This window comes from Struthio camelus, chromosome 2 (assembly GCF_040807025.1).
Source record: "Struthio camelus isolate bStrCam1 chromosome 2, bStrCam1.hap1, whole genome shotgun sequence".
NCBI lineage: Eukaryota > Metazoa > Chordata > Aves > Struthioniformes > Struthionidae > Struthio > Struthio camelus.
The window spans coordinates 173,006,117-173,030,406 of record NC_090943.1 but is presented as its reverse complement, the minus strand read 5'-3'; the positions used below and the strand labels follow the sequence as shown (position 1 = coordinate 173,030,406).

At 63.1% G+C, this 24,290-nt stretch overlaps 1 protein-coding gene across 9 annotated transcripts; it reads right to left on the bottom strand.

Annotated features, from left to right (window-relative positions):
* Positions 1-209: 209 nt before the first annotated feature.
* Positions 210-23,635, bottom strand: SHARPIN (SHANK associated RH domain interactor). 9 transcript variants are annotated; one of them, XM_068933621.1, is made up of 16 exons: positions 17,889-17,958; positions 16,971-17,065; positions 16,633-16,656; positions 12,856-13,030; positions 11,709-11,825; positions 10,950-11,091; positions 8,520-8,610; positions 7,878-8,157; positions 6,891-7,027; positions 6,537-6,710; positions 2,029-2,189; positions 1,791-1,902; positions 1,527-1,706; positions 1,294-1,392; positions 1,011-1,154; positions 210-782 (listed from the first exon to the last, which is right to left on the bottom strand). In XM_068933621.1, the coding sequence occupies exons 4-16, from the start codon at positions 12,977-12,979 to the stop codon at positions 702-704; spliced, it is 1,842 nt and encodes a 613-aa protein (XP_068789722.1). In that variant the 5' UTR covers positions 12,980-13,030; positions 16,633-16,656; positions 16,971-17,065; positions 17,889-17,958; the 3' UTR covers positions 210-701. The 9 variants fall into 9 exon arrangements, with proteins under 9 accessions (XP_068789722.1, XP_068789718.1, XP_068789723.1 ...); XM_068933617.1 differs by having other exon boundaries at positions 16,593-16,656; positions 16,971-18,708; XM_068933622.1 differs by lacking the exon at positions 16,633-16,656.
* Positions 23,636-24,290: the final 655 nt, after the last annotated feature.

Sequence of the window (24,290 nt, the reverse complement as noted above, 5' to 3'; positions counted from 1 at the left end):
GGCTCTGCCTCCCCAGCCAGCCTGGCTGCAGGGCCCTCGCCTTCCCTGCCGCCGGCCCGCGGGCAGAGGGACGCGGCGCCCGGCCCGCGCTGGGCACAGGAAGGCGGGTGCCCTGCAGCCCTCGTGCTGCTGCGGGGGCCAGAGCCTGCCACAGCCCATGTCTGTATGTTGTGATCTCATTAAACGGCTCATCCACAATAGCACCGGTCTCGAGTTGTGAATTAGGGCCCCGCTGCTGCGCCGGTCCCGAAAGCAACACCCGGCTCCGCACACAGCTTTATTGGGACGCCCCGCGCTGCCCGGCCGTGCTGCTCACACGTGGGACGGGGCTCCGCTGCCCCCCCGAACGGGCCGGGCCAGCCAGGAGGCTGCACGGAGCCGCCTGCCCCGACCTCCCCTGCGCCCCAGCGCTGCGCGGGGCCAGGCTGCTGCCCGCTCCCCACGCCAGCGGCTTGCCACGGGGCAGAGCGGAGGCTGTTGGCCTCACGGGCTCCAGGCGCGCGAGGGCCCTCGGTCCATCCTGTCCTATGGCTGCCGCCCGCCGGGGAGGAGGATGTGGCTCTCCCGCACGCGTCTCTCAGGCCGGACTGCGGCCGTGCCGCCTCGGCGCTTGGCCGGCAGCGCCGGGACGTCCTGCAGAGGGAGGAGAGCTGCTCCCCGCCCGGCTGCCCCCAGTCCCTTGTCCCCATGGCCACAGGCGCTCAGTGGCAGTTCTGGCACTGGGGGTGGCATCTCTGTCCGTTGACGTTGCAGCGGCAGCCCCCGCTGGTGTCCCCCGGGCCCTGGTGGGGAGGAGAGCGGGTCAGACGGGGGTCCCACCGTGCTCTGCAGCCCAGGCCACGTGGTGGCCCCCACCCGAGACAGAGCCGGCAGGGCGCCCCCAGCCCTGCGGCCCCCTCGGCGCCCCCGTTGCCAGAGCTGTTGGCGGGTGCTCAGCTCCAGCGCGAGCCCCAGGGCTGCCACCCCGAGCGCAGGGAACCGGGGTCCCTCCTGCCCCGCTGACAGCTCACCCCGGGCCCCCAGCGCGGCCCCTTGGTCACCCAGCAGATCTCGGTCTGGCAGACGGTGCAGCGGATCCAGTCGCAGCCGTCCTTCTTCTGGACGATGATGAGGCACGTGGGGCAGTGCATGGCCTCCCCGATCTGCACCAGCGTCTGCGGGGGGGGAAAGGGGGCCATGAGGGACGCGCGGGCGCGCTGCCTGACGCCGTCCCCGCAGAGCCCTGGGTCCCGGCCGCCGGGTCCCCTGCCCCGGGAGGGTGCTGGGCCACCCCTGCGGCTCCGGCTCTCCTACCTGCAGCATGTCGTTGGTCTGCCGGGCAGCGGAGTCGTTCTGGGCCTGCACCTGCAGGTCGTCCTGGTACTGGCGGCAGTTCTTGCCTTCGTGGATGGCCTGGGGGTGCGGAGACAGCAGCGCTCAGCACAGCCGCCCCGGGGCAGGATGCACGGGGCTGGCCACCACCGCTCCAGCTCTGCAGCCCCAGCACGTGCCCGGCAGCAGCCTGGAGGCAGCGCCGCGCGGCTCACCTTGCAGAGCAGGCAGTTGAGGGCCTGGCAGATAGGGCAGCGAAATTCGTTCACCGAGTCCTCGTAGATGCACCAGCCCCGGCAGTCCGTGGTCTTGCAGTGGAAGCTGTTCTGGGTGCGCCGCTCCGCCAGCACCAGGCTCCGCTCGAGGAACCGCCGGTACTCCTCCGGCGACACCAGCTAGGGACAGGGGACGGGGTCATGGCCACGGCCGCCGGCCACCCCACAGGCGGCCCCGCCAGCGTGCACTCGGGGCGCACTCACCGCCCGGATCTCCCGCTCCTGGAGGTGGCTGCCGCAGGCGTAGGAGTCGTCGCGGAAGGGACAGGCCACCTCCGGCTCCTCGCTGTAGTTGATCACCTGGCGCAGACAGTCCCTGCGGGAACACGGGCACCGTCACCGGGAGGAGCCCGCCGCCCCGCGAGGGTCTGCGAGCCGGGTGGGCTCGGGGCCGGTTGTCGCAGCGGGGACCCCGCGGCCCGGGCGGCACCGTCCCCGCTACCTGCAGAAGTTGTGCAGACACTCGCGCAGCAGCACCCCCTCTCCCGGGGCGACCAGCTGGTAGCAGATGCGGCACTCCAGCACCTCCTGGTTGGGCACCAGCACCTCCTCGTCCATCTGCAGCAGCTGCTGGAAGTTCTTCAGCCGCTCGGCCTCCAGCGCCTGCGGCGAGCAACGGCCCCGGTCAGCGCCTGCGCCCAGCCAGGCCCCACGCCGGCCAGGCTGCGCGCGGCCCCGGGGCTCGGGGCCCTGCTCCCTTCGGGGTCCGAGCCAGCAGCTCCCTCCGGGCCGGCGCGGTCACCACGTGTCCCGCAGGAGAGGTTCTGGGCCGTGCTGCGGGGGCAGAGCTGGGCCAGGGCGCGCGCAGCGGGACGGCGATCTCCGGCTCTCCCGCGCAGCCTTTGCTCCAAGGGGCGCTCGGAGGGCAGCCGCCGCGCCTGGCGGGGCAGCGAGAGCCGGGCTCGCGGTGAGGAAGCCACGCTGGCGCCTGCCCCGGGGAGGGGGAAGCGAAGCCCCCAGGCGCCGCAGCCCTCGCCGTTACCATGCGGCTAAGCCCAGCGCGCGCAGCGAGACCGTGGTCTGGACGCAGGCTCGTCCCCGATGCGGGACCAGCTCGGTGACTCGCAGCCGGACCCCCACCGTGGGCAGTCGCTGGGGGACGGCGTCACCCGGGGGCCTCGTCCCACGCCACCATTACGCCGTCCGCCAGGAGAGGCAGTCGCTCTCCGGGAGGCGCGTGCTGATTTGCAGCAGCCCCCAGGGAAAGAAAGGCGCAGGGAGCCGCGGCTGCCGAGCTGCGCCTGGGAGAGGGGCGGTCCGGGCGGGGAGGCCCCGGATCCGCGGCTGAGTTGCGCCCACGTCCTTCTCGAGGCTCAAAGCTAGCAGACGCGAGCACAGAGCCACAGCGGACAGCAGCAGCCCCGCTGTGGTCCCGGCCGGACCTACTGGGCATTTCCCGGCGCGGCTGCACACAGGGACCGCCATCGCCGCCCCGCTGCCCTGCGAGCAGCCCCAGCCCCAGCGCCAGCCTTCGCTCCGCGGCACGACAGCCCGGATGCCAGCTCAAGCGGCGGCTGCACAAGAGCGCACCAACGCCAAGCTCGGGCGAGGCTTTCGGGCGGCGCGGGAGGGCTCCCGCGGGAGGGCCCCGGCTCGCCTGCGATCCCTGCCCCACGCCGACGCGCAGCCTCTCGGCACCGTCCAGCCGGCGCCGCTCCGGCCACGCTCACGGCTTGCCTCCTCGCGCTAAGACCCGCCGGCGGCGGCGGCAGCAGCGAGCGCCGGAGCCCTCCCTCTCGCGGCCCGGCCCGAAGCCTGCAGGCAGCAGGGAGACCCCGGCCCGGCGAGGGGCCCCGAGCTGCCCCCTGCACGGCGCCAGCAGCGTCAGGGTCCAGAGCCTCGGGTGCCAGCGCCCGTCCTGCGGCGGGGGCCTGGTGCAGGGGACACGCGGAGGGAAGGGGGTCGCATCTGCCTGCCCGGGGCTGCCGCAAAGGCAGAGCGAGACCCCGGCGCTGCCTCCAGGCCTGCTCCGCTTCCGTCTACTCAACCCCCCGCGACGAGCAGCCGGGGAGCAGGCAGCGGGGAAGGCCGGCACAAGAACACCGCGCAGCCGCTCGGGGGGATAAGGCTTTAATAGGGGAAGGAGGTTGTTCGTGAACGCGCCCGCAGTCATACATCGAACCGCAGTTTCGGGGAGACGCAGGCCAACGGCAGAGCCTGCAAACGCGAGCGGCCGGCCCCGCCGCGGCGCCCCGCAGCGACGCTCCTGCCGCCAGCCGGCTCCGCGGGCCGCGGCTCGGCACCGCCGCGCGCGCCGGGCTCCAGGGGAACCGAACGCTCTGCGGCCCCGGCCCCGCTCGGGGCCGTCCCTGCCCCGCAAGGCTGCCTTCGGGACGAGGCTTTGAACGCGGCGCGCCACGCGATTAACAAACCTGCGGCCTCCTCGCTGCCGAGAGCGCCGGCAGAGCCGGCGGCGGAGGAAGCGGCCCCTGCTCCTCCGAGCAAAGCGCTACAGGGAGAGGGCTGGCCGGCGCCAGGCCCCGCGAGGGGCGAGGGCTGTGCCCGCTGCGGGCGGGCAGCCTCCCCTGACGGCAGCCGTGCCCTGCCCGACGCGCGCGGGGAAACCCAGCCGCTCCTCAGGGCCGGGCCGCGTCCGGGCCAGCAGCACACATGCTGGGACCAGAAGTGCGACCGCCACCGCGCCGCCTGCGATGCGGCGCGGCGTGTCTTCGCCAGCCCTCTCCCCGGCCGGCCGCTCCCAGCCTCGGCGCTGCCCTCCCGGCGGCACGGACCGTCCTGGCCGAGGGCCGGGCCAGGCCCGCGCTGCTCCTGGTTTCCGCCCCGGGAGCCGGGGAAGCGCAGGGCTGGCAGAGGCAGCGCGCGTGCCTGGACCTGAGCCCGGCAGCGGCGGCGCGGGCAGCCTGGCGCTGCCCGACGGGGACACGGCGGCAGCCGGGGCTGCACCTTCGGCCGACAGCCCCCCCCACAGCCTGGGTCTCAGCCGGTGCCGCGGCGAAGGCTGGTGCCCCGCGTAACACGAGGCAGCGCGGTCTGCAGGGCTGGGGGCCGGCCCCTGCTGAAGGTGACCCCATCCGGCTCCTAAGACCACAACAGCTCTTTGGGCGCTGCGGCACCATGGCACGCCTGAACCCCCCCGAAGAAACCCCAAGCCTCCGAGACCCCCTGGAGCACCATCCGCCGGATTTCTCAGCTCCCCTAGCAGTCACAGGATCAGCGCAGACGGCCCGGGCCTGACGGTGCCGAAGCCCCGGGTGACGCCGTCCCTTCCCTGAGCCCCGGCGAGCAGGACCGCAGCACGAGCGACAGCCACACTCACCTCAAGTCATCGGGACTCAAGAGCGGGCCCCAGACCCTGCGCGAGAACCGGCAGGGCGCTGCGCCGGGGCAGGGCGGCAGCAAGCCCCAGGGCCAGGCTGCGCCGCGCGTGCCAGTGGCCGCTCCGGCGGGTGACGGAGGCTCTGGCCAGGCGACGGAGAGGGCTGCGCTGCCAGAACCGGAGCGGGGAGAAAACCAGAACGCTCCTGGCTTTCTGACAGCGAGCGAAGGCTCCTCTCAGCCGGAAGGGCAGCACCGAGTGCTCCTACGGGGCCGGGTTTCCAGCGCCCGCTTGCTGGCCTCTCCTCTGCTTTTCCCTCCCCGCTCGCACCACGGGCACAGCGGGGAACGCTGCAGAACGGCGTCGCCCCGGGCCCGTCACGGGCACGCTCGCAGGAGTCGGAAGAGGTTAAGCCGAGGAGCTGCCCCACTCGCGGGGCTGGTCCTGCGCCAGCAATCCAGACGGGCCCAGGCCCCTGCGCTCCCCCTCCACCCTCTCCTCCCTTCCCTGCTTCCCGGAAAGCAGAGGCCCTGCATCGGACAGGAGAGCCGCGCTCTCCCCAGCAACATGCACGTAGGGAAACGCTCAGCAGCGCCCAGAGCGGCACGCCTGGGCCCAGCCGGCTCTCCTCCGTCCAGGAAGAGTTCCCGAATCAGCTCTACAGTCTGAACAAACAGGGTGGCCCAGCGGCCAGCGGAAGCCACTGAGCACACATGGGGGGGCCAGCCTGGCGGGCACTGGGCCCTAGCTGGCGGGGCAGGACGGGGCGTCCGGGTCGGCCAGGCACGGGGCGGCTAGCAGAATTCGGAGGACAGGTGGATGAAGTCATCCAAGGAACCCGAGCCCAAGATGCTGTGCGCAGCTGAACCATCCTCTCTCCTTCCCTTTTCCTAGTGGGATCCCGGCACAAGAGAAAAAAGAAAGAAGAGAAGGTTTGGTCAGTGGCTGAGCTGGACGCACCCCAGTCCCACAGCATGCCACGGCCACGGGGCTGTGGCTCCCCCCGCAGCCGTTTCCCTGGGTGCAGGAGGTCCCATCGGAGCCCCACGCACGTTTCTATGATGCCCAGAGGAAACAGCTTCCAGCAAGCAGAAACCGAGCGAGCACGGCACAGCCCGACAGCTCCCTCTGCACGTGCCCTGCAGACGCACACCTTGCTACAGTTAGGTGGGAGAAGAACGCACTGCCAGACCAGGGTGCCGCGTCCCGCCAAGCTCGCCTGCGGGGTTACAGTCCTGGGATCCCTGCCCTGCCACAGCGCTGCTCTCCCTTTGCAAGGCCACAGGTGCTGGTGAACGAGGCTGGTCAGATCCCTGCCGGAGGCTGCGGCTGCCGCAGCACCAGGGCTGGCGGCAGCTCTCGTCTCTAGCAGCCGCTCAGCGCCAGAACATGCTGTGATCACAATGTAGCACCTACACGAGTCTCCAGGACACGCATGCAGGTACCACTGCCCTCTCAGGAGGGAAGGGGGCTGCAACAGCCCCTCTTTGGTACCACTCGGGGGGGACTGTGTCTCCCCCTTGCCTGGGGCTCCTTCCCAGCTCAGCCCAGGACCATTTGCTCACGAGACACCTCCGAACCCTGCCAAAGAACGATCCTCCCCCGGTCCGTCCTCGAGCAATGGGCACAGGGACAGCGGCTGCTCCCCGAGGTCAGATCGTGGGCCCCGTTACCTGCTGGTACTGCAAGATTCCCTCCTGCTCCTGTTGCATCCTCCAGAGCTCCATTTCATCGGGCTTGTAGCTGCCCGGGACCACATAATCAGCAGGGCGGTCTGTGCTACACATCTCACAGCCTGGCCGCGTGGGCTTGTTGATGAAGGTACACTTTGGACACGACCAGCCCGCCTGGAGAGAACACACACGAGTTGCAGAAGCAAGGAAAAGCCACTCTGGAGGGAAGAGGGGGACAGGACTCGGAGAACGTGCCTACCCTTACCCAGCCCACCCCAGACTGACAGCCTCGTCTTATGCGAGGGAGGAGGATGGCAGGAGCGGTGACAAGGAAGGGGACTGCAGGCCCCATACCTGTACTGGCGAAGGCAAAGTTGTGCTAGCAGGAGCAGGTTTTGGTTGGTTACTGAAAAGGTCACCAATCTGCAGCATATCCAAGTGGTGACTGATTTCACCAATGTCCATCTTCCTGCTGCTGTCATTCTCCCATGCTAGAAAGCAACGCCAGGAAACAGGCGCGTTACAAACACCACCACGGGGACACGAGGCCAGGCAGCCAGGCCTGGCTGAGATCACCGCGCTGTGACAGACAGGCATCGAGCCCCGGGAGCCTGCTGCCAGGGACGAGGGGAGGGAGCGGCACAGCTGCAGAGACCCACGCAAGGGAGGAAGCTTTGTCTTCTCCTCTCCAGGGAGGAGAAACACTTGTTCCATGACAGCACGCAGCCTCCCCGCACCCTGCTCGCCCCCAGGCAGGGACACGGCTCAAACCCTGTGAGACCATCCCTGCTGCAACCCATCAGCGTCAGCAACATCGGTCCACGGAGCACGGTCCACTCCTGGTCCCATGGAAATCAATGGCTCGTGAGGCCTCCCCACACTTGCCACAGCCGGGCAGGACTCTGATGTGCTGACTCCAGGATGAGGCCCCATCCTGGATACACGTCCAGGACGGAGCTTGAATCTCTCCTTACAACCCCACCTCAGCTAGGAGAAAGGCAAAAGCAAGCCCCCAAAGGGTCTTCCAGGACATGCTCAGCAGTGCAGCGAGTGCAGACAAAGAGCGGCTTCCCAAGACCGGGACAGGGGTACCAGCATTCAGAGCCTTGCTCTGCTCCACCCTGAAGCAGCCACTCAGCCTCTAAGCACCTGTGCAGCAGGGCCCGAGTTACTGCCCTGCCCTCCAAGCCAGGGACGTGCTGCCAGGAGAACTCCCCCTGAACCCCCCAACTAGGGCCACACACGTCCCTGCCCACCACTGGGACAGCAGGGTCTGCCAGGCAGGAACTCGGCTGCCCTTCCCTCCTGCAAGTCCAAGGGGAGGGCAGAGGTGAGCCAGACCTTTCTTCGGAGACATGTTTGGCAGGGTGTTGTATTTGCGTTTTTCCTCAGCGCTGGCGCTGTTGGTCAGCGAGGAGGTGGAGTTCAGCATGAGTTGTGCCTGATCCTCCTCATAGCGCTGTTCAGTGAGCTCGGCCGTCTTTGCCAAGAGCAGATACAGAAACGCGGTGTCTCCATCCCGGCGAATGCCGTACGAGGAAATCGTCCGTTCATCCACACACAGGCACTGCCCGATGATCCACCGCTGAACCAAGGGGTGGAAGCCATAGTCCCGGAACACCTGGGCAGCAGAAGCTCAGAGGTAAGCTCATAGCCATGGCATCCTGAGCGCACGCTTCCCAGGAGCTTTTCACCCTGCCTTGTTGCCCAGCAAGGGCTGATATCAAATTGGCATTCATGAGAGAGCCAAAAGAACTGGTGAAGAACCAGCTCTACAAAAGGAGAGGGATGGAGGAAAAACTAGCTCTCGCACTAGAGGTGTAAGCGCCTAAGACGGCTGCATCAACCCTTTGGGCTCTGCAGCCTTTCTTGTCTCCCTGCCAGGAGGGGTGTCTGCACAAGAAAGGCTGGTGGGGCTCAGCACCCCACGACCCAGCCCCTGTATCGAGCTAGCGGAGATCACACCTTCGTGTCGCTCCATACCTGCTGCTTGAGCGTTGCTATTGTAGTGTGAGCATGGACCCTGATGGTGATGTTTGCAGAACATGTGGCATCTTCCACAACGACCTTCATACTGAAGAAGAGAGATGAACCTGCCATTAGAGGACATCTGCCCAGCTCGGAGGGTAGAAGGGCTGCAGCTGCCAGGGACAGGAGCGTCCTGGCTCTTGACACATGCCACTCGCCAGGTACGTTACTCTCAGCCTGCTGCTCTGGGCCACGGAGCTAACATCTGAGCCTGGACAAGGTGGTGCTCCACAGGGGCAGGGACGCACCACAGTCCCGCAAGGACACACGGAGCCCCTGACAGCCAGTATCCCACAGTGATATCACGCCCCAGGAAATTGGTATGGGGCAGGTGCACCCTGACTTCTGCCCTGACCATGTCCTCCAGCAGGCAGCAGCTCCTGGCCTGCATGTGCCAAGGGCTGAATCCAGAACCTCATGTTTAACTGTCACAGGGGACTTGTTTTCCTCCAACTTTGTTTAGTCTCTATTTCAGCGTATTTATTCTTGCAGCCTCCACACAGCCCTTGGCAATGACTTCCATTGTGTACTCAGATACACTGTGAAAAAATATTTCCTTTTACTTGCTCTAAATCTGGAGCTTGCTAGTTTCCCTGGGCCTCCTTGTCCATCTGTTCCCACACATGTGAACAAACATTGCCGAATCCCTTTCTCCATGCTAGTCGCTTAAAGACTCTGATCGCACCCCTCAGCTGTCTCTCTTTCAGATTAGAGTCCTAATCTCTTAATCTCTCCTCTTGCCAGAGGTGTTTCGTGCCTCCGATTATCCCACCCCTTCTCTGCATGTGACATGGAGGGGACCAAAACTAGATCTCCAAAGTATTAAGACAGAAAACTGCAGGGCAGGGCTGGGGTCTCCCTTTTGTTCCCTCAGCTTTTCCTAACAATTCCTAACACCGCAGGTCTTTTTGGATGCTGCTGCTGGCCCTGTCTGAACTGTCTGCAGTCATTCCCAGAGATATAATAGCTGCATTAGAGCCTGCTACTACACTCGTCCATTAGGAGTGTTTTCCCTGTTTGCCTCACTTTGCGTTTATCAGCACCGAGTTTCAAGCACTCAGAACCACAAGATCCATCTGTAACTTTACGTTCAGTGCTAGATTTATTTCATCAGCGGACCTCACACCTCTCTAATCTGTGCCACTTCCAGATCATCTACGTGCCCCTGTACCAGCACACATTCTTGTGGAAGCCGCAGCACAGAGGCTTGTCAGGCTCTACTGGTAACTGCGCTCCCTGTTGTGATACGTGGCTCTTTATTCCTACCCTGCGTTTCCTGTCTTTCAACCCATTATGAATCCAAATGGGCACGTTCTCTCCTATTCCATAACAAGTTAGTTTCCCTCTTGAAGGCTTTTAAGTGAACTTGGCAGAAGTGTTTTGGCACTCCAGGCACACCATGCTGGCCAGGCTGCCCTTCCCATGGGCTTGCTGACTCCCTCCAGACCTCTGGTAGAGTTAAGGCACGACTCTTCCAATTACTGAAAAATTTAACCATAAAATTCATCCACAAATCTACTCATTCTAGTCCTCGTTACTACTGGCTTGATATGAACCCGCTGGTCTACGGTTCTCTGACTCCTCCTGAAGGCCTTTTACAAACCTGCACCACACGTGATAGGGGCACCCTCCCCTATCAATCCCTTCACACTGAAGAGGGTTAGAAGAGGAGCCACTGCACACTTGTGTGTGAGCTGAGTTTGAAGACCCCATGGATTTAGGTCCCTGCTGTGCTGGCTGCTGCCCAGAAGGGCTCGCTATCTGGATTTCTGCTTTGCCTGGCAGCATCCAATACCCTGCCTCTGCTTTCCCTGCCCTCCTTTTTCCCAGGAGCTAGGGAAGAAGTACCCAGGACACCACTTTCCTCCAGGTAAACTATGGCTTCCCCAGCATCAGCTGTCTGTTCCCCTTTCCTGGTGGGACCCACCCCAACTGACTGCAGAGGACATTCACACAGCAGCTCTGGACCAGGGACACCAGGAGGCTGTTCTGGCTCTGTCGGTCCTTGGCAGACACCCAAGAGTCCTGGACCATCACCTCCACAGGCAAAAACGTGTAAAACACAGACACACAAGAGCAACACAGCCCGGGGACATAGGGCAAACAACCCAAATGACACAAGTCACCCCGGCATGCACCAGTGATATCCAGAGCTGCAGGTGAGAGGGTGCTGGCTGGACAGGCATTACATCCCCAAGCTCAGTGCACAGGAGATTGGGTGCCCGCACGCCTGGGAAACTGTTCAGAGAGACCCAGCACAGGGCCCACTGCTCCATCTGAGGCAGCCTGTGCAGCCGCAGGCCTGGGAGGGGGCACAGGGGAACAGGCAGGAGCACGAGGCACCCTCACACTGGCACCAAGAATGCAAGGGTCAGAGGCGCTCACTTGATTTCATCTGTGGGGTAGTTGGACTCCTTCAGCAGGATATTCAAAGAGGCTTGCTGGCGAGCCAATGCCACGGCACACTGAGAGGCCACCTCCTCGTCTCCAAACTCAATCGCTTGGGCAAGGTGGAGTGCCAGATCCTCTGCAAAGGAGCAGAAAGAGAGAGCTGTAAAGCAGCAGCCAGCCTGCAAACACCCTCCTTGGGGCACAGGACAACTCCTGCCACTCCTAACAGCAGCAAGCCTAGCACTGAGAGGGGTATGACCCTGCGCACACATCACAGCCTCATATCTGGCCAGAAATAACAATTTCTGGTCCAGACCAGGGGCCAGACAGTGCTGATGAGCACCAGAAAATTTGCAAAGCCCCTTCAGCAGTGTATTGCTATACAGCCGGGGTGCAGCCGAGAGAAGGAGCAGCCATGCTGCTCTCCTAGAGCACAGCTGGAGAAGTGCAGGTGGGAGCAACAGGGAATTTCTGGAGCCACCAGGAGTTTATTTTCTTCCCTTCTCACACAGCTTGGCTGAAGAGACGGTCCAGAGCAAGCCTCCAGATGGCTGGGGCACAGAGCACCCACCTCCGCCTTGGAGAAACTTTCTATCCCACTGCACAACAGGACCAGAATTTCACTCAGAAAGAGTTTATTGTCAGCCACAGATGGGGGAGCAGCTGGACCTGGATTTAAGCCCTAGGTGCCTGTGGAGGGTTGATAACTCCTAACCTATGTAAAGAGCCAAGACACCCTTCCCTCTCAAATACCTTTTTTAGTAAGCTCCGAGAACAAAGATTCCTCTGGATCCTGAGCTGCAGAGCTGCCTCCAGCAGCCATGGGCAGGGATGGGGTCTGGGACGCCAGCGTACTGCTGCTGTCAGAGGCTGAAGGAAAAGCAGGAATATATCAGAGCAGGGTAGTGCCACAGCTCTGAGCACTGGAGATAACCAACTGCCATCCCCAAGGAGCTCCACACTCGCACTACAGGAGAAACATGCATCAGGAACTCCTGGGCTTTGCTTAGCTTGAAGCAAAGGTACCATCCACCGTCATCTGTGTCCCGAAGACTCACAGAGATCAGACAGCAGCATCAGCTGACAGCCCACCATCTCTATGAATTGTTTGCCTGCTGCTTTCCTGAGCCCCCAGGACCACTTTGATAAAAGCAGCAGAGACGCACCATGCTCCTCGGGATCCTCAGATCTCCCTGGTGTTCCCTCTTTTTTCCTTCAAGCAAACAGCTTCCCTCCCCACGTGTGGCGCTGGCACGGTCACTTCTGTTCCCGTGTCACTGCCCACACCACCTCCTGTCTCCTGTGTGGCCCCCTCCAATGCTCCAAGCCACGCGCACGCTCTCCTAACATCTCCATCCAGTCCTGGTGTGCAGGAAGGACAGGTCAAAGCACCAGAGGAGGAGCCTGTCAACGTGTGTCTAGCCTGACCCACGCTCCATTTGCACCGACTCCGCTCACACAACTAGCTATGCCACAAAGGGCTACATCCCCTGCAAGGGACAGCTCCTTTTGGCTCCCAGAGTGGGCGGGCCTTGGGAAAACTTCCAAATCGCATGTGCTTCTACACTCAGCCCCTGCAGAGTCCCCGAAAACACGGACAGGCCCAGCCCCAGCTCATCTCTTACCTGCAGCCAGCACAGAGCTGCCTCCTGCAAAGGACAACCAAAAAAACATCTCCTTTCCTTAAGGAGCCTCCCTGGGAACACATCCCAGCTCCCAGCATTCCAGAGAACCAGAAGCAGCTGGTGTTGCACCCCTGAACGATTTCACAGCAGCACCAGTCGCAGCCTGCTGTCTCTCAACCTGCTCCACAACAGGTACGTTAGCTAACCCCCAGCAAGCTGCCAGGGCTGCGGAAGGCCTGGCAAAAGCCCCCAGAAACCCGACTGCCGGCACTGACCTTTCTGCACCTCCCGGAGGGAGCTGCTCACGATTGTCCACCACTTCTGCGCCTCCCGCTCTTCTTCAAAGTTAAACACCATGGGTTCGTCCAAGGACCCAAGGACTGTCAGCTCATGGCACATGGGGCTCTTCACTTTGTATGAAATATCCTTGAGGTCGTACTCAGCAATGGTCTGGGGAAAGCAGAACAAGAGGGTCACGCCAGGACTCAGCAGGGCTGAAGACGACGTACCTGGCAAAGAGACAACCCCACAGTGTGGTGCCTGGGCCAGGACTCAGGGGCATGAGTCAGTCCCTCTGCCTCACCTCCACAGATGGTCTCTCACAAGACGAGTGCCGATACATGCTACGCACTTGACAGAAATACAAATCAAGCCAAGAACAACCCTCAGTCCGCAGGCACAGAACCACAAACCCACCCAGCATGAAATGCTGGCACTCCACACCCAAGAGAGATGGCTACTAATGCAAGGCCTGCTTTCAAGTCCCTGCCTGCGGCTACACAAACCGCCCTATTTTTTGTGATCTTGTGTTCAGATCACATGCACGTCCTTCACGCCAGCCAGAGACTGCCACAGAAAACCAAAGGCTACAACCTGCTCATAGCCACCCAAACTAGTGTCCACCGGGCAATTAGCTCATTGGTGCCCCGCACCAGTGCAGATGTTTCTTCCAGGTGCACACCAGAACAAAACATATCTGGTTCCCATTTCTGTTCCCTCTGCTCTCTGCCTCTCTCAGATCAAACCGCAGGAGACATCTAAGAAGCCTTAGTCTCCAAAGTGGCCATGACAACAGGCTCTCAGGGGAAAACAATTCTTCTCCCCTCTACAAGCTTTGCAAAAACCCTTCCCACACAGGGAAGCTGGCCTTCCCTGCCCAGCTCCTCTCTGCTCTGTCAGCCCCAACTGAACTCTGGCTGCAGGAAGAGTCTCCGCAGAGCACCACGCACCCCAGGGCCGACAGACACCTCGCCCTCGGCCTGCCTCTGCCCCCCTCCTCCTTGGCTGACACTTATTTCAGGTTCAAGTGGGAACTTTCAGTTCTGCTTCTGGTAAAATGGCAGCTCCGGAAAACTGCGGTCTCTGCCGCCCGTGGAAAAGGCGCTCCGTACAGCCACCTGCTGTCGAGACGCGCAAAGGGGTCACAGTAGCTTTCGTGCAGACAGAAAGCAGGAAGCCCGGCAAGTGACACTTGTGTTACGCTATGCAAAAGTCATATCAAGGAGAGGGAGTTGAAAGGAAGTTAAACTGCTGGCTTCCTTTCCCTTGGTTCAGGTTTAATTTCCTGTTAGGTCTCCTCCCACGCGCTGCCCCTTCGTCCCATCACCAGAATTACAAACACAGAAAAAACGTGATAAGTGAATGTAAAGCCCACCCTGTCTGAGGCTGGGTATTTTCCGATAGTTAGAAGGTTAAAAGTCACTCAGAAAGGTAAAAGCAACCCCAGACCACTCTGTTTTCTGCGTCTTTCATGCACAAGTCCCACATGGGGGAAGCAATCAAAACAAGGAATGAATCAAATGTTTTCATCTGAAGAGCAGACTTGGGAAACGCACCTTGCCACAGCCAAATTACACGTCAGACAGAGCAAGGGATGACACTGACCCACGCAATCCCCAGTCAGACACGGCCTCCTATTGTTATCTGCCGGCTATTGTCCCAATCTGTTATGGAGAGATCCAGCCAGGAAATACTGTCTTCAGTTAGACAGGTGCCCTGGCATTGTACTGCTACCCTCCTCTCCGCTGCGAAACAGAGCCAACCCCCAGCTGCTCGATCTGGTCTCAGCAGCACCACCTCAGTTTTGCAAAGGGACGTCCAAAGGAAGCGACCCCCGCTCCCCAGCGACACGGAGCACGTCCTGGGCAGGGTCCCGGCCTTCCCGGTGGTGAAACACCACCAAGGGCAGAAAAGGCAATCTGCCCTGCAAAGAGCAGATCGTTCCCACAAGTGCCCGCAGCTCAGCTGAGCCGTCAGAACGGGCGCGTGTCCAAACCGAGCGATTACAGGACGGTCCTTCCACATGCACTTCCCGCGGTTCGTGACACCCTGTCATGGAGTCCCTTCCTGGACAGGGCTGCCAGCCCTCCCGAGCAGGAAACGCTCTCCTTCCCCGGGCTACAGAGCCAGCGCACTGAGTGCTGCAACGAGCTGCAGCTCTCCACCATCGCTCCCATGTCTCTCTTCGAGCGGAGCCTGACGTTGCTGACAAAACCATATCAGAGAAGTGCAGCAAGTTGAAGAAGCAGAAGAGGACAGCTGCAGTTAGAGCCAGACAATTCTCCACCCTGCTGCACTTTTGAGATGCAGGGAAGGAAAAAGGTCTGTTGCAATAGGAGCACAGGTGAGACTCGAACGGGCTGCACCGGGGCAGGAAGTGGCTGTGCATCCGCAGGCGCTGCATGCCACTGCGGGTAGCTGCAGCCAAGGCTCCAGTTCATCTTTCAGCCTTCACGGAGCTGTTGAGCAAAGAGCACCAGGCTTTGGTGAGTTCCTCCCAAATGGAAGCTCCTCTCCTTACGCTCTAGTTCTTCCGTTTAAACTTTCCTAAGGGTGAGACGCACCTCTAGGTTCCAGTCTCTGCTTCTTTAACTACACAGGAAGAGAGGACATTGGACCCACAATTTCCTCCAACTCACTCTCTATTGTAGGAGCTGCCCCAGTCCATGCAGCTCCCCAAGCACTGACCAGCTTCTCGGAGCGCCCCAAGGCCCATCCAGCTGTCCCAGGAGTCTTCCCCCTTGCAACAGGCATGCCCCAGGCAGAGCTCCCCTTCCCTCAGGGCCCACCTGGATCCCACGCAGAGTCCCCACGTCACACCCGGGCCGCAGCAGGCAGACGGCAACTCACAGCGGTGTGGCACAGCCCTGAGCCTGCCCCGGGAGGAGAACGCTCCTGCCCCAGCCCCACTAGCCTCCGGACAGAGCGGCTGCCCTTGGAGAGCCTCAGCCCGCAACACGAGTTACCGGAGTGTGTGGCGGGTTAACTCTCAGCTGTCAGAGCACCTCAGTCGCCCAAGAAGACCTTCCCCGCCCACAGCCCTCTCTACGGCAAGTTGTAAACGTGACATGGAACGTGCCCCGGGGGCATCCTCTCTGCTGCTGTCCCTGCTCACCCTCACACCCACCTCCCAGGCTTTGTCCCTGTCCGGGCAGCCCAGGAGGTTCACAGGATGCACGTACAAACAGCCAAGCCGCAGACGGGCTTTAATAAGAACATGCCAGCCAGCCTTAAGATTAACTGCCAGGGAGATCAGCTGATCTGAAAACCATTTGCCATGTGAGGACGCGCGCCTGAGCCAAGAGGACATTCACCTGACGTGAGCCACAGGGCACAAAACACTTGTTTCTAAAGGGCAGATGGGCTCACAGCAGCGCTCCTGTGAGCAAGGGGGACGGAGACAGGCTCGGCTGGTCTACCCTTACTCCTCACATTTCCACCTTGAGAGGGAAGGAAAGAGGAGTTTTTAAGCCCAAGATTCTACAGAGAAGGATTCTTAAGCGTTCCCCTCTAACGGGGATTTCCCTTGGTTCAGGTTTAATTTCCTTTTAGGTCTCCCCCACGTGCTGCCCCCTCGTCCCATCAGCAGAATTACAAAAACAGAAAAAAAGTTATGTCACTATGCTAGGATTGCTTTTCCCCTCGGTCTCCTCCATCTGCTCAGTGGTCATCTCCCTCTGCCTCATGGTGCTTCCCGTACATCCCGTTATCCGTCCGCGCCCCAGGGACCCACCTCCCCGGGTGGCCCCGTGGACACTGCCTCAGGCACGAACCTCACAGCCAGCTCTGGAAGTCACCTGCAACAGAACCATGAAACAGCTCCCTGATAAAAATCTAAACCAAGCTGAGCACTAACCAACAGGAGTGCCCACGGTGACGGTTAAGTAATCGGGGAGGGGGGGAGGCAGGAACCAAAACTGGAGTACAAACCAGAACCCATGCATCCTCCCCAGAAATACCATCGCTCTCCCTGCTCAGGATTTACGTGGCACTAATAGGACTTAAGCTGCAGCAAAGAGCAGCGCTGCATCTTGCCACTACTGCGGTGCCACTACCGACTAGTGAAGACATCAAAAAGCCTCCGTAGCCCAGCTCACCTTAGGGAACTTACCCAATGAAAGCCAAGAAGCCCTGGCCTTTGCGAGAAAAAGCTTCTACAGCAGTCCTCACGCAACTCAGCGGGGCCCACAGAGAGTCTGCTGCAAGCTGACGAGAAACACGGGGTTGAAGAGGAAGCGATGCAGAGGGAGATGAGCACAGGCTCACGGGGACAGTGCAAAGGAAAAAGCAGCTCCACTTTCTCCCCTTTCAAACAACGTCACCAATGCACTAGCCCCGGCGTGTTCATCACGAGAAGCACTGGAGGAAACAGCATGGTTATCTCCACTGCCTCCACGGGGATCTGCCCTCCCGCCCCGAGCAGCAAGCACGCCCACAACAGCGGGAGCAGTGACCAAGGAAGGGAAGGGGAGGAAAAGCGCTAAGAGATCACAAGGGTGGGCCGAGCAGTGGCTAAGCAGCACGGCCCAGAGGCGACGGGTCAGGAAGGCAGAGCTCTGGGACAGGAAAAAGGGTGTCCTGACCACCCTCCGCCGCCTCGGGAGCCGACCGCTCAGCTGAGCTACGTGGGGTGAGCAAACTGGGGGAAAACCAGCCAGGGGCACTTTGTCAGAAACGAGGCAGCAGTTAAATGGAACAGAGACCAGAGACCGCTCCGAGGTGGGGCATAGGACCCTCTACAGTGAGGCTTTGGAGCTCATCTAAAATGCAGTCTAAATTTCCCAAGAACTCCTTGGGAAGCGCTAGCCCTAACACTTTCATTTCTCCTCCTGAGCTTAAGTACACAGCAACACACTTTAAGAAACAAAACACCAATGTATCCAAAGAAACTACTTGTTTTCCTCTTCCCTGGAGAAAAGTGAAAAACTGAACATGTGCCAAAAGCTGATCAAGTCCTTTAACACACAGCTAGATAAGCACAGTACCAACAACAAAAGAGGGCAGTGTACTAGCATCCTGCATTGCTCACCCCCTTGGCCATGAGCTTCCAGGACCTCTCTGTGTTGGTCCCAGCTCTCACACGGTATAGCAGAAAAGCTGATGACTCCAACTGAAAATTAACGCTGCAAGGGAAAACTTTCCAGCTGGGTTAGCTCGCTGGACCAACGCAAAGCACAGGTCTCCCTGAACAATCCTGCCAGCACAAGGGGAGATGGGAGGACACAAGCAGGGGCGAGGAAAGGTGACGCTGTAGCTGAAAGGCTGCCCAGTTAGCTTAGTCTAGGGCTATCTTGAAGCTTCACCCAAAGAGATGGGTCTGCAAAAAAGAAGGGGAAAATCGCTGCTCTACTTTTTCACACCAGAAGCCTTCATCCTGATGTAGCCGTGGTTCCTCCTTTTAACGTCTTCAGTGACCGAGCTGTACACTAGAAGTTAGACAGGTTATGGAGATGCCCGGTTAGACACCGCCTTATACTGCTGCCAGGAACTCCTTCCTGTCCCCCAAACGCAAGCTTTCGCTGGCTCCCTTGTTATCTGCAGCGGATACATGGGTTTCTTCCAATAGGAGCTTTTTTGCACGAGTCACTTTATGCTGCCTCATCACTAGTTGATCACTAGGGCAGTCCTCAGCCACGCGGAGGTGGGGACGCACTGACCCTGTTTCAAGAGCAAAGACTCCCTGCTGCCCGTTATCTTCACAGCGGAACTGGACACACGTGCAAGGACTGGGGGTGAAAACAGTTGTGCAAGACCACAGCACGCCAGCCCTGAATGGGGGAAAACGCCGCGTGCTTCCAGCACCAGGGCAGCGCTCAGCAAAGCCACTTTCCGAAAGCCGCCCGTCCTGCTCCACGGCAACACCCACCACAGGACAAATGCGGCTTTCAAGGCCTGTTCGATCCTCGGCTTTGCTGCCGGCGGTGCCAACGCAGCGGGCAGTTAGTGCCGGCTTCGGTTCCTGCAACGGTGACGCCCGCTCCTCTGGGAGCCCGGCTGCCGCACGCACAGCCCCCGCCGAGCCCTGGGGCTGGCCACATCTGCCTGGAAACCCTCTTCTGGGACGAGCCACCACGTGCCAAAGCCAAGGGGAGCCCTCCTCCAGGGAGAAGGACGCCCACAAGCCCCACGCAGGGGAGGGCCCATCCCTGACATCAGCTGGGGAGAGCCGAGCTCCTGCTCCTCGGCCTCTCGGCCCATCTGGGCGCCCAGGGTGGGCCGGGGGGTGACGATCCACCCGCTGTAAACTGCCCCGAGAGACAACGCAACAGAGCCTCTGACCCCCAGCGCCTCAGCAGGTGCCTCCAACCCACCTTTCCTCCCCAGCAACCCTATCTCCCCCGGCTGTGGTCCCGCACCCTGCTCAAAGAAGAAGGGTGCAGAGCCCGCCTGGGACAGGCAGACCCGGACCCGGCCAGCCCGCCCTGCTCCATCGAGCCTCGGGGGCACCACGGGCACGGCTCGCGCGCAGTGGGTTGGAGCGGGCCACGTCTGGCAGCCCCAGATGTCACTACTTCACCTCCAGCAGCCCCCCGCTGCTGCCCTGGGGTGCCCGAGCCCTGCTCCCTTCTTCCCTGCAGCCGGGTCCCGCCGTCCCCCTGCGCCTCCCCAGCCGCGCTGCCCCCGACGCTCCCCATCACATCGTCCCCAGCCCCTTCCCCAGCCATACTCCCCCCAAGGTACTTCCCACCCCGCTGCCCCATCCCAGCCCCCCCCCCAGCTGCCCCAGCCCCTCCCTGCCCCGCTGCCCCCTTGACTCCCCTCAAACATCCCCAAGACGCAGCCCCAGTCCTCAGCTCCCTTCAGCCCCAGCTCCAGCCCCTCACCCTGGCTCCAGCCTCTCCCCCTGGCTCCCCTCAGCCCTGTCCCATCCTGTCCCCCAGGCTGTCCCCAGCCCCAGCTCCCCTCAGGACAGCTAGGTCCCCTCATTTCCCCTAGGCATCATTTCCCCTGTCCCTACCCCATCCCTGGGATGTCCCCAGCCCCTCACTACCCTTGTCCTGTCCCCCCAGTCCCCCCAGCCCGGTTTCCCCCGTCCCTGCCCCTCCCCAGGATGCCCCCAGCCCCTCACTACCCTTGTCCTGTCCCCCCAGTCCCCCCAGCCCGGTTTCCCCCATCCCTGCCCCATCCCCGGGATGTCCCCAGCCCCTCACTACCCCTGTCCTGTCCCCCCAGTCCCCCCAGCCCGGTTTCCCCCGTCCCTGCCCCATCCCCGGGATGTCCCCAGCCCCTCACTACCCCTGTCCTGTCCCCCCAGTCCCCCCAGCCCGGTTTCCCCTGTCCCTGCCCCATCTCTGGGCTGTCCCCAGCCCCTCACTACCCCTGTCCTGTCCCCCCAGTCCCCCCAGCCCGGTTTCCCCTGTCCCTGCCCCATCTCTGGGCTGTCCCCAGCCCCTCACTACCCTTGTCCTGTCCCCCCAGTCCCCCCAGCCCGGTTTCCCCCGTCCCTGCCCCATCCCCGGGATGTCCCCAGCCCCTCACTACCCCTGTCCTGTCCCCCCAGCCCGGTTTCCCCCGTCCCTGCCCCATCCCCGGGATGTCCCCAGCCCCTCACTACCCCTGTCCTGTCCCCCCAGTTCCCCCCAGCCCGGTTTCCCCCATCCCTGCCCCATCCCCGGGATGTCCCCAGCCCCTCACTACCCCTGTCCTGTCCCCCCAGTCCGGTTTCCCCTGTCCCTGCCCCTCCCCGGGATGTCCCCAGCCCCTCACTACCCCGTCCTGTCCCCCCAGTCCCCCCAGCCCGGTTTCCCCCATCCCTGCCCCATCCCCGGGATGCCCCCAGCCCCTCACTACCCCTGTCCTGTCCCCCCAGTCCCCCCAGCCCGGTTTCCCCCATCCCTGCCCCATCCCCGGGATGCCCCCAGCCCCTCACTACCCCTGTCCTGTCCCCCCACTTCCCCCAGCCCAGTTTCCCCCGTCCCTGCCCCATCCCCGGGATGTCCCCAGCCCCTCACTACCCCTGTCCTGTCCCCCCTGTCCCCCCAGCCCGGTTTCCCCCGTCCCTGCCCCTCCCCGGGATGTCCCCAGCCCCTCACTACCCCTGTCCTGTCCCCCCAGTCCCCCCAGCCCGGTTTCCCCCATCCCTGCCCCGTCCCCGGGATGTCCCCAGCCCCTCACTACCCCTGTCCTGTCCCCCCAGTCCCCCCAGCCCGGTTTCCCCCGTCCCTGCCCCATCTCTGGGCTGTCCCCAGCCCCGATTCCCCCAGCCCCGTCCCCCCGGTCCCCTCACCCCCCACCCTGCCCCTTCGCCGTCCCCCCCCGGGCTCCCCCCAGCGCCATGCCCGCCCCCTCACCCCCCGGCCCGGCCCCGCCGCCCCCTCACCGCGCTGCCGCCCGCCTCGCCGTGCCGCAGGCCGAGGCGGAAGCGCCGCTGCCCGCCGGGCGCCGGCTCCACGCTGAGCTGCAGGCGGAGCGCGGCGGGGGGCGGCGGCAGCGGGCGGGGCGGCCGCGACAGCCCCACGCGCACCGCCATGAGCACGGTGGGCGGCGGCGGCGGCGCGGGGGCGGCGGCCGCGGCCGGGGCCGGGGCGCCGGGCAGAGCCATGGCCGCCGCCGCCTCCGCCGCGCTGGACACTTCCGCCCGGGCGCGGCGCGGCGCGGTCCGGCCCGGCCGGTCCGGCGGGAAACGAGACCCCCGTGCGGCCGTTCCGCTACGGTCCGGTCCGGTCTGGTCCGGCGGGAAACGAGACCCCCCCTGCGGCCGTTCCGCTACGGTCCGGTCTGGTCCGGCGGGAAACGAGACCCCCGTGCGGCCGTTCCGCTACGGTCCGGTCCGGTCTGGTCCGGCGGGAAACGAGACCCCCGTGCGGCCGTTCCGCTACGGTCCGGTCCGGTCTGGTCCGGCGGGAAACGAGACCCCCGTGTGAGTGTTCCGCTACGGTCCGGTCCGGTCCGGCGGGAAACGATACCCCCGTGCGGCCGTTCTGCTACGGTCCGGTCCGCTCTGGTCCGGCGGGAAACGAGACCCCCCTGCGGCCGTTCCGCTACGGTCCGGTCCGGTCCGGTCCGGCGGGAAACGAGACCCCCGTGCGGCCGTTCCGCTACGGTCCGGTCCGGTCCGGTCCGGCGGGAAACGAGACCCCCGTGCGGCCGTTCCGCTACGGTCCGGTCCGGTCCGGTCCGGTCCGGCGGGAAACGAGACCCCCGTGCGGCCGTTCTGCTACGGTCCGGCCCGGCCGGTCCGGCGGGAAACGAGACCCCCGCTGCGAGCGTTCCGCTACGGCCCGGTCCGGTCCGGTCCGGGGGGAAACGAGACCCTCGCGCCACCGTTCCGCTACGGTCCGGTCCGGTCCGGTCCAGCGGGAAATGAGACCCCGGTGCGAGCGTTCTGCTACAGCCCGGTCTGGTCCAGTCCGGTCCGGCAGGAAACGAACCCCCCGCCACCACCATTCCGGCCCGGCCCCGAGGCGGTTCGGCCCTCACCGAGGCAGTACGGCCCTGGTGAGGTTTGGCCCCCAGCGAGGCTACTGGAGCCAAGACGGTTGGTTCCTGATGAGGTTTGGCCAATGACATGGAGATTCAGCCCTCACCAGAGCGGTTCAGCTCCGCAGAGCTTCAGTCCTTGGCCAGGCCGCTTGGTGCTGCCGATGTTCAGCCCTGGACAAGGAGATTTGGCCATCACCATGGTGGTGGGCCTGGCGGAGGTTCGGCCCTGCACAAGGCAGTTGGGCACTGCCGAGGTTCGGCCCTGGACAAGGAGATTTGGCCATCACCATGGTGGTGGGCCTGGCGGAGGTTCGGCCCTGCACAAGGCAGTTGGGCACTGCTGAGGTTTGGCCCTGGACAAGGAGATTTGGCCATCACCATGGTGGTGGGCCTGGCGGAGGTTCGGCCCTGCACAAGGCAGTTGGGCACTGCCGAGGTTCGGCCCTGGACAAGGAGATTTGGCCATCACCATGGTGGTGGGCCTGGCGGAGGTTCGGCCCTGCACAAGGCAGTTGGGCACTGCTGAGGTTTGGCCCTGGACAAGGAGATTTGGCCATCACCATGGTGGTGGGCCTGGCGGAGGTTCGGCCCTGCACAAGGCAGTTGGGCACTGCCGAGGTTCGGCCCTGGACAAGGAGATTTGGCCATCACCAAGGCGGTTTGGCCGTGCAGAGGTTGGGCCCTCGGCGAACACATTCGGTCCTCACCAAGGCAGCCTGCCCCATGGCGGTTCAGCCCTCTCAAGGCTTTTTCCTCGGTGAGGCAGTTTGGCCCTCCAGAGACGTGGTCCTGTCGCGGGTCTGTCCTCAGCGAGGCAGTTTGGTGCCCCAGAAGTTCAGCTCTGCCCGTGTCGGGCCCCCACCGAGCTGGTTTGGCCCAGGGAGGTTTCGCCCTCATCCAGGCAGTCCGGCCCTCGGCGAGGCGTTTCCACCCTCAGAGGTTCGGCCCTTGGCGAGGCTGTTGAAGCCGAGGAGGTCCAACCTCGCTGAGGTCCTTCAGCCCTTGCTCTCAGCATTTCCAGCTGCCAAGGGACACGGAGCGGCTCGACAGCAGCTGAGATTCCCAAGTGCTGGATTCCCCCCGGGCTCAAACGTGTCTTCGTTTCCTCTGAGTGCTTCACGCTCCTGCAGCGCATCACGCTCTTGGCCAGACATTTCTGCGTGCTGAACGGGGACGTGGACGTGGCCAGAGGCCACCAGTCTGCTCCACACAGAGCCCCCGTTTGGAGGGGAAATGGGGAATGACCCCAGCCTTCATCCCGGGCCGGTCCGCGCAGCGCTCTGCGGAGCGTGTTAGTGCCCGCGCCTCAGCCGGCAGGGGATCAAGGTGTGGAAGCGGCACCAGCCGTGCCTGCACCGCGGAGCGATCGCGGAGCAGCAGAGCCCCGTTTCCTCCGCTCCTCCCGCAGCCTCGGCCAAGGCAGTGAGCCGGCCTGATCAGGGGTGCGGTGGGCCTGGCGCAGTGACCACTGCGAGGGTGCAGGATGGTGCACCCCTGGCCAGGGACCCCCTGGCAAGGAAGGTTCCCTTGGAGTGGCCACCTTCCGCTCTCTCCCCAAATCGTTAGGGTGGCCCCACTCCCCTCTGTAGGGGAACAGCCAGCAGGCCCGGAGGAGCCGGGCTTTGTGACCACTGACCTCCGTGGTGCACCAGGACGAGATGGGCTTTGTGACCACTGACCTCCGTGGTGCACCAGGACAAGATGGGCTTTGTGACCACCAACCTTCACAGTGCGCCAGGATGAGATGGGCTTTGCGACCGCCGACCTTCATGGTGCTCCAGGACGAGACGGGCATTGCAACCACTGATCTTTGCATTGCACCAGGATGAGATGGGCTTTGCGACCGCCGACCTTCATGGTGCTCCAGGACGAGACGGGCATTGCAACCACTGACCTTTGCATTGCACCAGGACGAGATGGGCTTTGTGACCACTGACCTCTGTGGTGCACCAGGATGAGATGGGCTTTGTGTCCACCAACCTTCACAGTGCGCCAGGATGAGATGGGC

What these genes read in the sequence shown, in the direction of transcription:
- SHARPIN (XM_068933613.1), bottom strand. Translation starts at nt 13,283, where the DNA reads ATGCTGGGTGGGTTTGTGGTTCTGTGCCTGCGGACTGAGGGTTGTTCT. An exon ending in TAGCAACGCTCAAGCAGCAG is followed by an intron (nt 8,158 to 8,519) that starts GTATGGAGCGAC and finishes TCTGCTGCCCAG; the next exon opens with GTGTTCCGGGACTATGGCTT. An exon ending in GGCCGCGCTGGGGGCCCGGG is followed by an intron (nt 783 to 1,010) that starts GTGAGCTGTCAG and finishes CCTCCCCACCAG; the next exon opens with GGCCCGGGGGACACCAGCGG.